At 44.9% G+C, this 13233-nt stretch overlaps 1 protein-coding gene across 3 annotated transcripts in view; it reads left to right on the forward strand.

Annotated features, from left to right (window-relative positions):
- Cc2d2a (coiled-coil and C2 domain containing 2A) overlaps positions 1–13233 on the forward strand; it is a 95629-nt gene that overhangs the window by 21443 nt on the left and 60953 nt on the right. For 2 of the 3 annotated variants that reach the window (XM_031342130.1, XM_031342129.1), the window contains 4 exons: positions 1146–1353; positions 3196–3252; positions 5855–5938; positions 8249–8372. In XM_031342130.1, coding sequence (XP_031197990.1) covers positions 3214–3252; positions 5855–5938; positions 8249–8372 — 247 coding nt within the window. In that variant the 5' untranslated portion in view covers positions 1146–1353; positions 3196–3213. Of the gene's footprint in view, positions 1–1145; positions 1354–3195; positions 3253–5854; positions 5939–7230; positions 7981–8248; positions 8373–13233 lie in introns of those variants that run through there. The other variant, XM_031342131.1, reaches the window with a different exon arrangement.

Genomic DNA, 13233 nt, shown 5'->3' on the forward strand with positions numbered 1-13233 from the left:
GTAGACCAGGCTGGCCTCGAACTCAGAAATCCACCTGTCTCTGCCTCTCAAGTGCTGGGATTAAAGGTGTGCACCACCACTGCGTCTAAGAAAAAGCTCTAAGTAGAAGAAACAACAAGTGCAAAGACTCTGAGGCCAGAGGGCCCAAGTGCAAAACCATGCAGGGGAACTGAAAGGTTTTGACAAGATTTCGGATTTCACTCATTAGTCAAAGAAAAGTCATTAGAGAACTGTTGTCATGGACTGGGATTGTTGCAGGGATCCCTCAATCCACGGGAATAGAGTTCTGGCCAAGTGGGCAAAAAATTCGGTGGGAGGGCAAACAGACACAACATAAGAAAGTGCAGAATCTGAGTGTATATTCTTAAAATTAAACATCAGACCTTTATGGTCATTTACAAATGAAAAAGAAAAGGTCAGGCGGCCCCAGTGCTCTGGGCCTGGGGGGCTGTGGACCACATGAGGCTCAAATTGCAGTACTCCCCAGCTCTCTCTTACACAAACACACACACACACACACACACACACACACACACGGCTTTTATAGTCATCCTGAACACAAAAGAAAGTAAGATTAGCAGCCAGGGAAGATTGACAGAAACGAGGCAGGCAGGTAGTGCTACATCAAAGCCAGTTTTGATCTTAGCAGCCAGGTGAGAATGATTCCTTCAGAAGAGCAGTGGTGCCCTTTCCTGCTGGGCCTTCTTGGCAACCCCAAGCTAATTCTCTGGGTCTGTTGGAGGCAAGCACCAGGAGGTCCCATTCTAGCAGCTCCTGGGAATGGTCTGTGCTGCATTCAGCTTCTCTCTAGTATGTAAAGCATTCTGCTCTGTGTGTGTGTGTGTGTGTGTGTGTGTGTGTGTGTGTGTGTGTGTGTGTGTCACTGCTCCAAGAATTCTAACTTTTTACTTAGTTGACAATAAACAATAATGCCTGACTTCTAGCGCTAACTCTGGAGACACCCTGTCTGATAAAGCAGCTTCCTTGTGAAAATTCCAAGCTAACAACAGCTTGGCATCAATTAGGACTGGTTAGAACACTGTTGGAGCCAGGAAACAATATTTTAATCTTAGTTTGGCTAATTCTTGGGGCACCTCTATGCCTGAATGAAGAAAGCACACAAAACTCTCCATTGACTTTCGCAGAGACCAATCTGGAACACATCTGAGTTAGGGAACACCAACAAATGAATTCCAGGAGGCTAGCTAGCTTCTCTGAAGACGTACATCTCTGTGGGCTGCTATCACACAGACTGGACTGGAGTGGGTGTGGCAAACTGTGAGTGGTGAGATGTCATGATCCTACTTAAACTTCCTACCATTCAACCTGGCTTCTACGTAAAGACCACTGTAGGTGAGCAATGTGGGAAGAGAAAAGTCTGGGCTTTCCCAGGGCAATCTGTAAAGAGAGACATTGGAGCTTGACTTGACCACAGTATTAGTAGCAGAGGTCTTACAGGTGCCGTCTCGGATACTATTAGAAAGCTGGCAGGATTTCTGGGGGACAGGATGATAAATTAGCCAGAGTTTCTCAGTGACATTGGATGGATATGCTCTCTCAGAGTAGAGATCTTCTTGAATATTGTCTCCCCTGACTCTGGAGTCCCACGGTGAGCAGGCAATAGTCTGGGAGCCTTGCATGTTGGTAGTGTAGGGCAGCAGTCCAAGTCTAAACACCTCTGATCCAGGGAGCCACTGTCACTCTAGGTTTAGGCCAAAAGCCTGTAATGAGGGGGTGAGGGTTAGAGGCTGGTGTGAGGCCTGGTGTTCTAAAGCCAGAGGGCCTGGACTTCAGAAGATGGAAACATCCTGGCTCTTAGAGGTTGAGGGATAGGCTAAGTTTCCCTTTGTATTTGTTCTCTCTGGGTCTTGGACATTTAGATGGTGCCCTTCATTTTGGAAGTGGCTCTTCTCTACCCAGTCCACTCAGACTCAATGGAAATATGCTCCCAGACACAGAGAATCATAATTTCTCACATTTTAAAGTATTCCTTGATCTAGTCAAATTGACATATAAAAATTTCATAGGTATGCTATATCATAAGAGAATGGTAACACTTAAAGATAGTTGCAAAGGTAGTTGTTCTTCATAGAAGGGATTTGTTTCCTATAACAGGAAGTCTGCAGCACAGGCTAAGAGGCAAAGACCAGGACCTTCATTTAGGTCTGAGGGAAGGTATCCGTGACATAATCTAAAGAAGTGTCTAAACTCAGGTGTTAATATGGGAAAGATCCATGTACATATGGTACATCAGGTCAAGAGTTAGGATTCGCTAGCCAGAGGAGTGAGAACAGGCTGGGTGGAGCCTCGGATCACTCCAGTATTTGGTGCCTGAGGGGATGTGGTGCTGAAGAGTGGCAAGAGCACCAGGACAGAACCTGTTCCTGAAGGCAAGTGAAGAAGGCGTTTTGATGACATGTCTGATGAGGCTCAGTACATGAGCAAGAGCACCAATCATGAGACACAGTAATGCTGGTGTTATTAATAGACCCCAGCATGAGCAGACATAGGGAATATTAGACACCCCAAACATTCCCATAATAATAAAGATTGGGCAAAGGAATGGGGGGGGGCGTGTTTCCCTAGCGTTCCTAGAAAGGCTGAAAAAACAGAGCAAGAACAACAAAGAGAAGTGAAGTGGGCAGAACGCATTTTTGTATGTAAGGAAAAGATGGGCTATTTTTAACTCTTATAGGAATGATCCCATAGAACAGAAAGGAATGACTGTCAAGGCACCAGCTTGGGGGTGGGAGGTTACAAGATCATGGTCCTGAGGGGGCAGTGATAGGACTCTTTGACAGCCTCGAGCTGGGCTGGGTGAAAGCAAAGAGACCAGAGAGAGAGACCTCTGCACTGCACTGAGGGGAAGCAGGGGTGGGGAGTGCTGGGACCCACTGGGGGTGGCAGGAGGTGAGGGGTTTGGCACCCTCTGTGGTCTCACCTCAGTCAGGAAGGGAAGAAAGCCCGAAATGGTCCATTGCAGCTGACTTCAAACCGAGTTCATCTGGCCACCAGCTGTACTAAGACAGAGTGCTAGCATCCCTTTCTCCTTCCCCCATTCCTGGGGTCTGCAGTACTTGTGGTGAACAGCTCAAAAAGCATGTGCAGGAGCTTCCCAGTCTCTATCCATCATGGCCAAGAGAGACATTGTTCCCTTCACTGCGCCTGACCTCTTCCTTGCTCTTTCTCAATCAGGAATCCATCACGGACGCAATGAATCCCAAGGAAGAAAAAGTAAAAATAATTTCAGAGGTAAGGTCATTGCTTAGCTTCCCCTTGGGTCTTTTGTGAGTGAGCAAGCAAGTTCCATCTAGCAACAGGCATTTATTGCATGCGTTAAAAGCAATGCTTCAGACAACTTAACTTTAGCACAACATTATCAGAAAGCTCTGAGATCTGGAAGAGCTATGGGGAGCTGTGCTCCGCACTGTGGCAGGTATACTAAAGGTGGAAAACGGAAGTAAGGACCTGGAAAAGCTTGCCTGACTGCACCTCATTGTTGCCTTGTGTCTTAGTTAGGGTCTTACTGCTGTGAACAGACCCCATGACCAAGGCAACTCTTAAAAAAGACAACATTTAACAGGAGCTGTTTGATTTGAACTTGTTTGATCACTTGCTGACCTGTGATTGACTAATGAACAGCCAATGGGACTCTCCAAGACAAAAGTACTTGTTAGAAAAACACACACCCATCTAGATTTCAGTTCATTTGCATACTAAATTATCATTTGTTACATGTGACAAGTACAGAGGCACCCTTAGGCCAACCTTAGTTGAATTTAACATCTATCAGAACACACACTCCACATTGTTCCTTATCTGCCTTTGATGCAGATAATGAGGGCTATGCAACCCTGCAGGCACCCTGGGGTCTAATCTCTACCTGAATGTTCTGGAACTTTTGTCACCATTTCATAAATCCAGCACACAGCAGTTCTTGCTGTATGCTACTGGGCCTAGCTCCAAGAACACCAACCCTAATAAACCTAACCATTTCTGACAATTGGAAGTTATAAAGGAAATCCTGTCCCTGGGGGGACATTTGCCATTTCTGACCAAACAAGGGAAGCTACCTGCAGTGGAGACTGTGCCCACTCAGCAGAGGCCGCCACTCAGCAGAGGCTGAAGTGCCCCTCCAAACCCTTACTCCCACTTGGATTAAGGTTCATGAGTTTGAGACCACAGGAAACAAAGCCTGGGGGCACTCTTTTTTTTTTTTTTTTTTTTTTTTTTTTTTTTTTTTTTTTTTTTTTTTTTTTTAGTTTATTTTTATTTCACGTGCTTTGCTATTTTACCTGCATGTATGTCTGTATGAGGGTGTCTGTTCCCCTGGAACTGGAGTCACTGACAGTTGTGAGGACCATGTGGATGCTGGAGATTGAACCTGGGTCTCTGGAACAGCAGCCAGTGCTCTTAACCACTGAACTGTCTCTTTAGCCCCTAGAGGCACCCTTTATAAAATCACACAGATTAACATTAAGTAAGCTGTCAGGTCATTGTTAGCCACACACACACTTCTGTCTGTTGTTCATTCATTTAACAAATAATCTCTGGTGATCTAGTAGTGAAGAGAGCCCTGTGGCTTGCATTCCATCTTCCCATAACTACTACTGGACACTTCCCATGGACACTACTCGAAAACCAAGGATGACCTAGATGTTCAAAGCCCAAGAAAACTAACAATTGGACTTTAAGCCATGCTTGCCCACTCCACTCCGGCATCATCATCCTCTTGGGGATCTCTAACCCACATCAGTCCTTTGGTGGCAAGTCTGAGGAAAGGAGTTAGGATGGGGCTTCTACTCAGTACTCCAAGTAGACAGAGCTCATCACAAAACCAAAGGCCCAAGCCACACCCATTCTCTGGCTGCGATCTCAGCTCCCTCCTCTGGAAGTGACCTTCATGTCCTGATCTCAATAGCCAAGGAGGAAGGGGAGTGAGGGGATAGGAGAGCACAGATCAACCACCAGCACCAGGTTTCTACACTAACGTCCAAGTTCTGCATTCCAATTCTGCCTCAGTGGATTTAGCAAGGCAGTAAGAGAATTGATGGATTTGTTGGGACTGCCTCACATTGGACCTCTGATGGCCTTGAACTTTCTGGGTAGCCCAGGCTCACTGCCTAAGCACCTGGGTGCAGGGATTGTAAGTGTGTAGCACACAGCCAGCACATTTGAAGTTTCTGTTCACTCAGAAGTACTGATGCCCCCATTTATAAAATTTCATAACTCAAAAATGTCGATGTTTGAGCATTTCAGAGATTTTAGCTCTAATCTCTCAGTTATCAAATATATAATGCATAATGTGAAAAAAAGAATGTGACTGACGTTTGTTGGTCTTTTCCCTAACTGAAGAGATCTGCCAAAATTCCCTGTGAGCTGAACTTTTCCTGCTAATTCAACTTATAGTCTTCTTACCTTTTTTTCCTTACCTGCTACTCAGCCTGAAAAGCAGTAGATGAAATCTCACCCATGAGTGCACTGCCTGTCCCCCCGCCTCTCCATCTGTCCTGGAAGCTGCACTCAATATTCACCTCTCTTAGAATGAGATTGGGACCACAATGTATTGCCCTGGGACACAGTGGGTGCTCAATAAGTGTTGAAAGTATGAATGGGCACTTGTAACAATAAAAATGGGAGCTTTAATACCATCCCACTTACAGTATTTCAGTCTGAGCAAGAGTTGTCTAGAGCACATCTATTTTGAAAAAGAGAGTGGCTGGTGGGTGGCCACTTAGATTTTTGTTTACTGTCCCTTTTCTCAGCCCCGTGGTAGTGAGTGGTGGTGGGAACTGATGTCAGGGAGGAACTCGATACCTCAAGTGTCTTTTCTTCTCTTTTCGTTTTGACAAAGGACTTCACTGGAGATAGTGTGGACACAGAGATGGGAAGACAGAAGAAGAACTCAAAGGTCCGAAGACAGCAGAGAAAGAAAAGGGTGAGAGGTGATGAGAACCTGTGTCTGTCCAGGCAGGGTATTACTGATACATGTCACTGATGGACGGCCTGCCTGCACCTCTGGGGAGCCACACAGGATACACCTGTGGGGGCTAATCTTTGCTGTCAGCCTGACACCCATGGGAAGAGGGAACCTCAACTAAGGAATTGGCCTGTGGCATATCTGTGGAGCATTTGCTTGTTTAATAATTGATGTAGAAGGGTCTGGTCCACTCTGGGCAATGTCTGTATAATAAAGGTAGGTGGGATCAAGAGCCTGGCAGCAATACAGCAAGCAGTGTTATTCAGTCCCCATCTTCAGGTTTCTGCATTAAACTCCCACCCTGACTTCCCTCCATGATATTCTATCACCTGGATGTGTAAGATGAAATAAGTCCTTTTTCTCCTCAAGTTGCTTTTGGTCACAGCAATAGAAACCTAACTAGAATGCTTCCACAGGAAACCCTCTTTGAGTACTAACTCTTGGCTTACTCCTGGAAGCTGTGAGGTGGGAATGTAAGTGGATAGTCTAATGTGAGTTGCTGGTTGTCAGGCTTATAGAGAGATGGTACTCAGAATAAAGCTATGGCCAGTATTAAGAGCTTGCTTTCTCTCTTTCCCCTCCCTTTTTTCCTTCCTTCCTTCCTTTTCCTCCTTCCTTCCTTTCTTTCCTTCTTCCTTCTTTCCTTTCTTTCTTCCTTCCATCCTTCTTTCCTTCCTTCCCTTTCTTGTGTTATCCTTCCTTTTCTTGTGTTATCCCGTCCCTTCAAGTCTAGGAAAAAGGAAAGCAGCTGATTTGAGTGTTGCTACTGATGGCCATAGACTATGGTGGGCGGTAGATGGCAGTGCAGGATTACAAATCTTAAGAGACTTTCTCTTTCTCCTATCCCAAGTCCCAAAATTCCAGCCAGAGATTAACTCCTGTCTCCCCAGCCTACAGTCCGTGTTCCCCTACCTCTCTGCAGGAGTTCCCCTCCTCCGCTGGAAGCATCCCTGTAAGGTAACTCAGTTCCCTTAATAAGGAGCTGCTCTCCTGGAGTAGAAAGGCAAGAAAGGGGCTGTTATGGACTTGCCTGGAGTAATCTTTAAATCAGCCTGGGAGGGAGGGGAAGAAAGCGCCATTTTGAGTAAGCAGTCATATGACGAGACTGCCGGCGGAGGGAGAATAGACCTGGGAGGTGGAGAGGGGACTGGAAAAGAAGGGGACAAATCACTCTTCCAGCTCCTAGGAACTGTGCACACTTCCCGCTTCCCAGAGAAACAGGGAAGAAAAAGAGCCTTCTACCTTTCCTGCAGGCTGAATGCAGCCATTTGGAGGAGTGTGCTGAGAGCAGTGTGCTGAGGGGAGCTCCAGCAGCACGATGGGGCCACTCTAGGAGACTAGGGATGCCCACAGCCACATCGTGCCTGAAGTTTTTACCCATTCTTACCAGTTCAGCCTGTTTGTCGCTCTGCAGCCCTGGGCAGGGAACCCTGAGATGTCAGATAAAAAGTGCCTTAGAATCACAGAGTGAACAGAGAGCAGCCAACAATAGATAAAGCTGCCTGGCATCTAGGACCAAGCACGAGAAAGCCACAGGAGGGATGGAATAACTCAGTGGCTGAGTTTCCGAAACCCGAAATGAACAGGCATCCTCCCGTTCATGTTCATTTAGCCTGCTCTAGAGCTTTGATGCGGACCACGGTTTTAGTCAGATGTCCACATCCTATAGAGTCATTTATTTCCAACTGAATCTCTATGCTGCAATTCCTCCTGCATAACGATGAGTTCACAGACAGAGGGCAGAGCTACAGTTCCTCACTCACAGCAATGCTTTTACGGAGTAGTTACAGGCTTGTCCAGAGTTCACCACCAGGCTGAGCTGGCTGTGAGCTTTATTCTGCCTGGCCACACAGACATCCACACCAGCCCTGCTTCCTCAAGACTTCGATGAAGGTAGCGTAGGCTATCCTCAGGTGTATCCAGCGTGGAAACAGAATCAGCTCAGATTAGCCAGTGAAGCTTGAACAGTCCTGTCCTGTCTATTTGGAGCTGGAGATGAGGTATTCTCCTGTGATTCCTGCATAGCTTTAAGTTTTCTCCCTAGCAAATGTAGAAATTGTCGATATTATTTTGGCATGCCTCAACTATGCTATGGTGGGAAGCCCCTCAGTAGCAGCTCAGGTTGACCTCAGTGATCTGAGCAAGAAACCAAGGTCTGTAACATGGATGGTACTATGGCCCATCCCTTCTAAGGGGACCCACCAGTTCTTGAGAGGAACTAAGCCAACTAAACTCCAGACATCTCAGAAACCTCTGATGTATTCACAGCCACCGGCCACTCCCCCTGAGGAAATGGTGTCAGACAAATTCCAAGACAGTGGGCAGCCAGAAATGGTGGAGGAAGAGCCCGAGACCAACCTCCTGAGCTTGCCAGCCCGGCGGGGCCCCCGAAGTGAGTATCTTGGTTCATTCAGCTGGTAGTTATTAACTTCCAGGTACAAGCTCAGCACTGAGCAGTATGAGGCTTGGCTGGGGGGACCGTTTTTAATGTATGACAGGGGCAAGGCTACCTGGATAGGACAAAGCAATAGGGAATATCATAACTCTCAGAGGTTGAGTTTTGGAAGCCCCTCTTTAAGGGGGCTTCACCCACTTTGCCGGAACTCTGGAGTACAATTTTTAGTGTAGCATCAGACCAGAAGACAGGACACACAGTTTGCGGGCTTCTCTATATCCAGGAAAGGTAGCTAGTAGAAATGGCATGGACAAGCAGATATGTCAGAATTTGCAGGAGAAGGACTTAGAGGAGACAGGAGACTGAAGAACAGAGGTGATGCTACTCACCTTTTACAACACTGACACTCAGCCCTGCACATGAACCTTCAACTTCTAGGAAGCTTGGGGCTGGGGGAGGTGGCTCAGTGGGAAAAGCGCTTAGTCTTGAAAGTGTGAAAACTCAAGTTCAAATCCCCAGAACTCGTGTAAAAGCCCCATACCTGGTAGCACATATCTGTAACCCTAATACCCCTGTGTCTCCACCTCCTATGGGAGAATCCCTCAATGTTTACTGTCCAGCGAGCCTGGCATACACATAGGCAAACAACCAAGAGACCCGGTTTCAAACAAGGTGGAAGGAGAGGACAAACACCTGTCGTTTATAATGGATTCACGGAGACAAACTCATACCCGCACTCAGGCCCACAGAAGCGCATAGACATACGTACATACACAGAAGGATTTTTGCTTTAAAGAGCCTTGGTTTGTCCATGGACTTTACAGCATTTTCTCTTCTCCATACAGTGAGCATCATTCATTGTGAGTCCACTGTAGACAAGAGAAATGTGCTGCATTCTTCCAGTTACAGTCTTGTACTGTAGCAGAGCTGGGGAGTAGAGTAACTGTTAGACATTCAATATCTTTGTATGTTGGTTAAACCTTGCTGAATTTGTGTGTTGTTCTAACGAGTCTTTTGGGGAACCACTAGAATTTCATCATACCAAATCACATAATCACTGAAATAGAGGTAATTTGGCTTTTAACTTCCCAATCTGAGGGATTTCTTAAATTTCGTTTTCTTGCTTTGTTGCCCTGGGCAAGAAGCTCAATAGTCCGTTGAACAGAAAGAGCAAAAGCTTTTGTCTTTCTTTGTTCCTGATCTTAGAGGAAAAAAAGAACTTTTGAGAACTGAATATGGCATCGGTTCTGAGGATTTTATATTCTCTTTATTATGTTGAGGTAGTTCCTTCTCTTTCTATGTTATGAACGTTTTTATCCTGAAGAAGTATTAAATTTTGTCAATTACCTTTCCTGTGTTGGTGGAGATGATCGAGTGGTTTTGGTCCTTACTCTGAAATGAGTTATCAGTTGGTTTTCAAACATTGAACATTCTTTGCATGTCTCTTCTTGTCCCCCTTTTAAGTGTTCTGGGAAAGTTCTGTGTTTGTAGTGTGGGCCCATGGGAAAGGCTTGTTGACTTGAATTTAAATGTCCTATAAACCAATTGTGTGGCTATTCATCATAACTACTTAACACACATTATCTACCTACAGTTGTCAGGTGAAACCTCCAACTCTGTGTTCTCCCCAGCAATAACATTAAAATTTACATTCTTGAGTAATACTAAGAAAACTATGGAACTTTTTGGCTTGTCTGGAGCTTTTACTCTAGATAGACAGAGCCATGGATGTTGAGAGAAACAGATAAATCACATACATCTGAAAATGATAAGAACTTAAGTCAATGCTCTGAGCTAAGCAGGTACCATACTAAGGTCTTTCTATGTGTATTATATTATTTAATTTCCCAAGTAATCTGATTCTCAGGCATTGTTTAGTAGATTAGGAGGTATTAACAGCAGAAGCAATGAGAGCAGGTTCTGGCTTTAAAATGCTGACCTGTCTTCCCAATTGCAGCCTGCTGTATCAATGTGGATCCACAAACTTAATCTTGGGTGCTCTGTAGACTTAATAATTCAATCTAGTATTATAGGCCCAGTAGCAGTTCTTCAGAGCCTGTAGAAAACTCCTAAAAAGAGGCATAGAATCAGTTAGGATCTTCATGAAATTATAGGCCCAGCCATTCCTGCTCTTTTTCCATAAAGAGTCCACCCCTTACTTCCCAAGCTAACATGTTAATTATTGGATTTTTGCTATTCTTGTTAACTTTTTATTTGTTTTATCCTGATTACTCGTCTTTCAAACTTCAATATACATAAGTCATCTCCTTTAGAAAGCACTCCCTAGGCCCTGTGGGCTCAGTGGACCCTCCTTGTGCTTCCACAAGTCTTGTGCCTGTCTGAAGTCATGCCATTGACTCACAATCTGCCCTCCCCCTGTCTGCAGACACCACATCAGACAGCCTTGAAGACACAGACTGGCTCTGAATTTTACCTCACCCAAGGCGAAAATGCTAGGTGAACTGTGTCTGGAACTAGTCTATCTGCTCTGTCTTCAGGCCTTGCTGGTTTAGGTGTGTGTGCTCACTTACCGCTCTGAGCAGACTGTGCTCCACAGCCTTTCACTGTCTGTCCGCATGGATGAGTCTGTGTGATTCTTACCTTGACCCTTTACTTCCCAAGCCTCACATAGTTCTGGACTTCCCATGGGCACTCACACCATAGGGCCTCACCTTGTCACCTTCTGTCACTCTGTAGCATTCATGCAGGTGGTTGGTGTCAAGATCACACAACATTCAGAGACTGAGAGACCCACACCTGTGACCACATGGCCTTTCCCCCAAGCACAGGTCTGAGCAGTAAAACTCCTGGCTTCTAACTTGCTTATCTAAGACACATATGATCGTGACATTCCATATAAGAGAGAGAGGGGAGTCTTTCACTGGATGCATACCAGTTCCAAATCAAAACAGCATCTAGTTTCAAAACATGTGCATCCCTCATGAGTCCACCTTGCACCATCTCTTAACCAATTAACAATCCAGTGTAAAGCCATTTCTCGCTAACATCTGGTTTTTTGTTTTCTATTCATGTTTGCTAGTTCCTCTGATTAAAGTATCACTTTGGGGGCCAATTGCTCAGATCTGGTGGGAAAGAAAATTCAGTGAAATTTTAGTAAATGAAATAGATGATGTATTTTAGACATACATTTTGAAAGGCATCAAGACCCAGAGCGACAGACACAGCAAACCCATAAGAGCTGCCTGAAGGAGTGAGGCTGGTTGCTGTGGAGCATCTGGTTGCTGTGGAGCATCTGCGATGAGTGTGCTAATGAGAAGAACCACACAACATAATTTCAGTGCCCTAAAAAAATCTATGCTTCTCTGATTTCATTTCTCCTTTAATCCTTAGAAACTGCTGATATTTAAGACATATATGTGTCTGTGTGTCTGTGTGTTTTAAGGTGTGTGTGTGTGTGTGTGTGTATGTGATTGTGCTAGAAAAAGACCTTTAGAGGTTTGAAACATTTCCTAATTCTGATCTCCCTGACAGAATGTAAGCAACATGATGAAAAGGCTCTTGGTAGATGCTTTCACATCTGATCAATGGTTACAACCCATCAGTCAAGAGAATATACACACAGGGATGTACAGGGCATTATACTTTAAAAGGTACTGCAGACAAAATAAATGTCAGTGTTATTTGAGTCAAAGCTAATGGTGGCCATGACTGTTTCTGTGAGATATATTGTTGTGAGACCATTGTTACCATGGTACCCAATGAAAGCCATAGTGCTAATTCATTGTCTTTGACCTAATGATTAAGTACTTTAGTCTTTGTTTGTTTGTTTGTTTGTTTTTAAGATTTATTTATTTTATATATGTGAGTACACTGTCGCTGTCTTCACACACACCAGAAGAGGGCATCAGATCACATTACAGATGGTTGTGAGCTACCATGTGGTTGCTGGAAGATCAGTCAGTGAGTGCTCTTAACTATTGAGCCATCTCTCCAGCCCGGTACTTTAATCTTTGTTGTAGCATAGTATGGAAAACAGTGACTTTAAACTGCTCTCCCTCTAACTGGTTGTCAGCTATTTTGTCTCCATTACTGAACCAGTTATGCAGTTCCACACTGGCTGGGAGGAGAAAGGGCTTGCTGGCTTGAATGTAGGATGTGATTATCTGTACAGGAAGACATTCAGAAAATGGCTTGAAAAACTGTCAAGAACAAAGTTTCCACATCTTCAAACACAGAGTGATTTTGAAGAAAATAATTCATAAAGTTACTAAAGATTGATGGGACAGCCTGAAAGAACTCACAGATAATGAGAGAAGTCTAGGGTAGTCCATTAAAATATAGTCACTGCCACTGTACCAGTGTGGCGAGAAGCATTGCTGCCTGCTAAACCCCTTAGCCTGAGGTTACATCAGCCTCCTGTTCCCAGATGGCTTCCAGACCTCTGTGCTTTCCTACCATCTGCACTCCCTGTATTCCATTTCTTTCTTGATACATTTTTAAATGAGATGCTAAACACTTTCTATTCTTCTCTTTTTCTGAATATGTGGCTCAGACATTGATGCCCATTCCCATCCAACTTCCCCCTGGGAACTCCCAGCCTGGTTCTCATCCTCCTCACCTGTTTCTCTCTCAGTAGCATCACAATCTTGATAGCCTTGGTCAACTCTTATCATCCTCACCTTCTCCTTTATCTTTTACCAAAGTCCTCCTGAATGTAGCTGAAGCAGCCACACTGCTTGGACTTGTTCATATTCTGACTCGGTAGGTTTGACTGTGATTTAAGAGTTCTGTATGTGAGATGTACCTAGACCCAGCTGCTATTGAGAACCATTAGTTGCATCATAGCTACCAGACACTCACTCTCTCACTCTCTCTCTCTCTCACTCTCACTCTCTCT

Source organism: Mastomys coucha, unplaced genomic scaffold (assembly GCF_008632895.1).
Source record: "Mastomys coucha isolate ucsf_1 unplaced genomic scaffold, UCSF_Mcou_1 pScaffold22, whole genome shotgun sequence".
NCBI classification, from domain to species: Eukaryota; Metazoa; Chordata; class Mammalia; order Rodentia; family Muridae; genus Mastomys; species Mastomys coucha.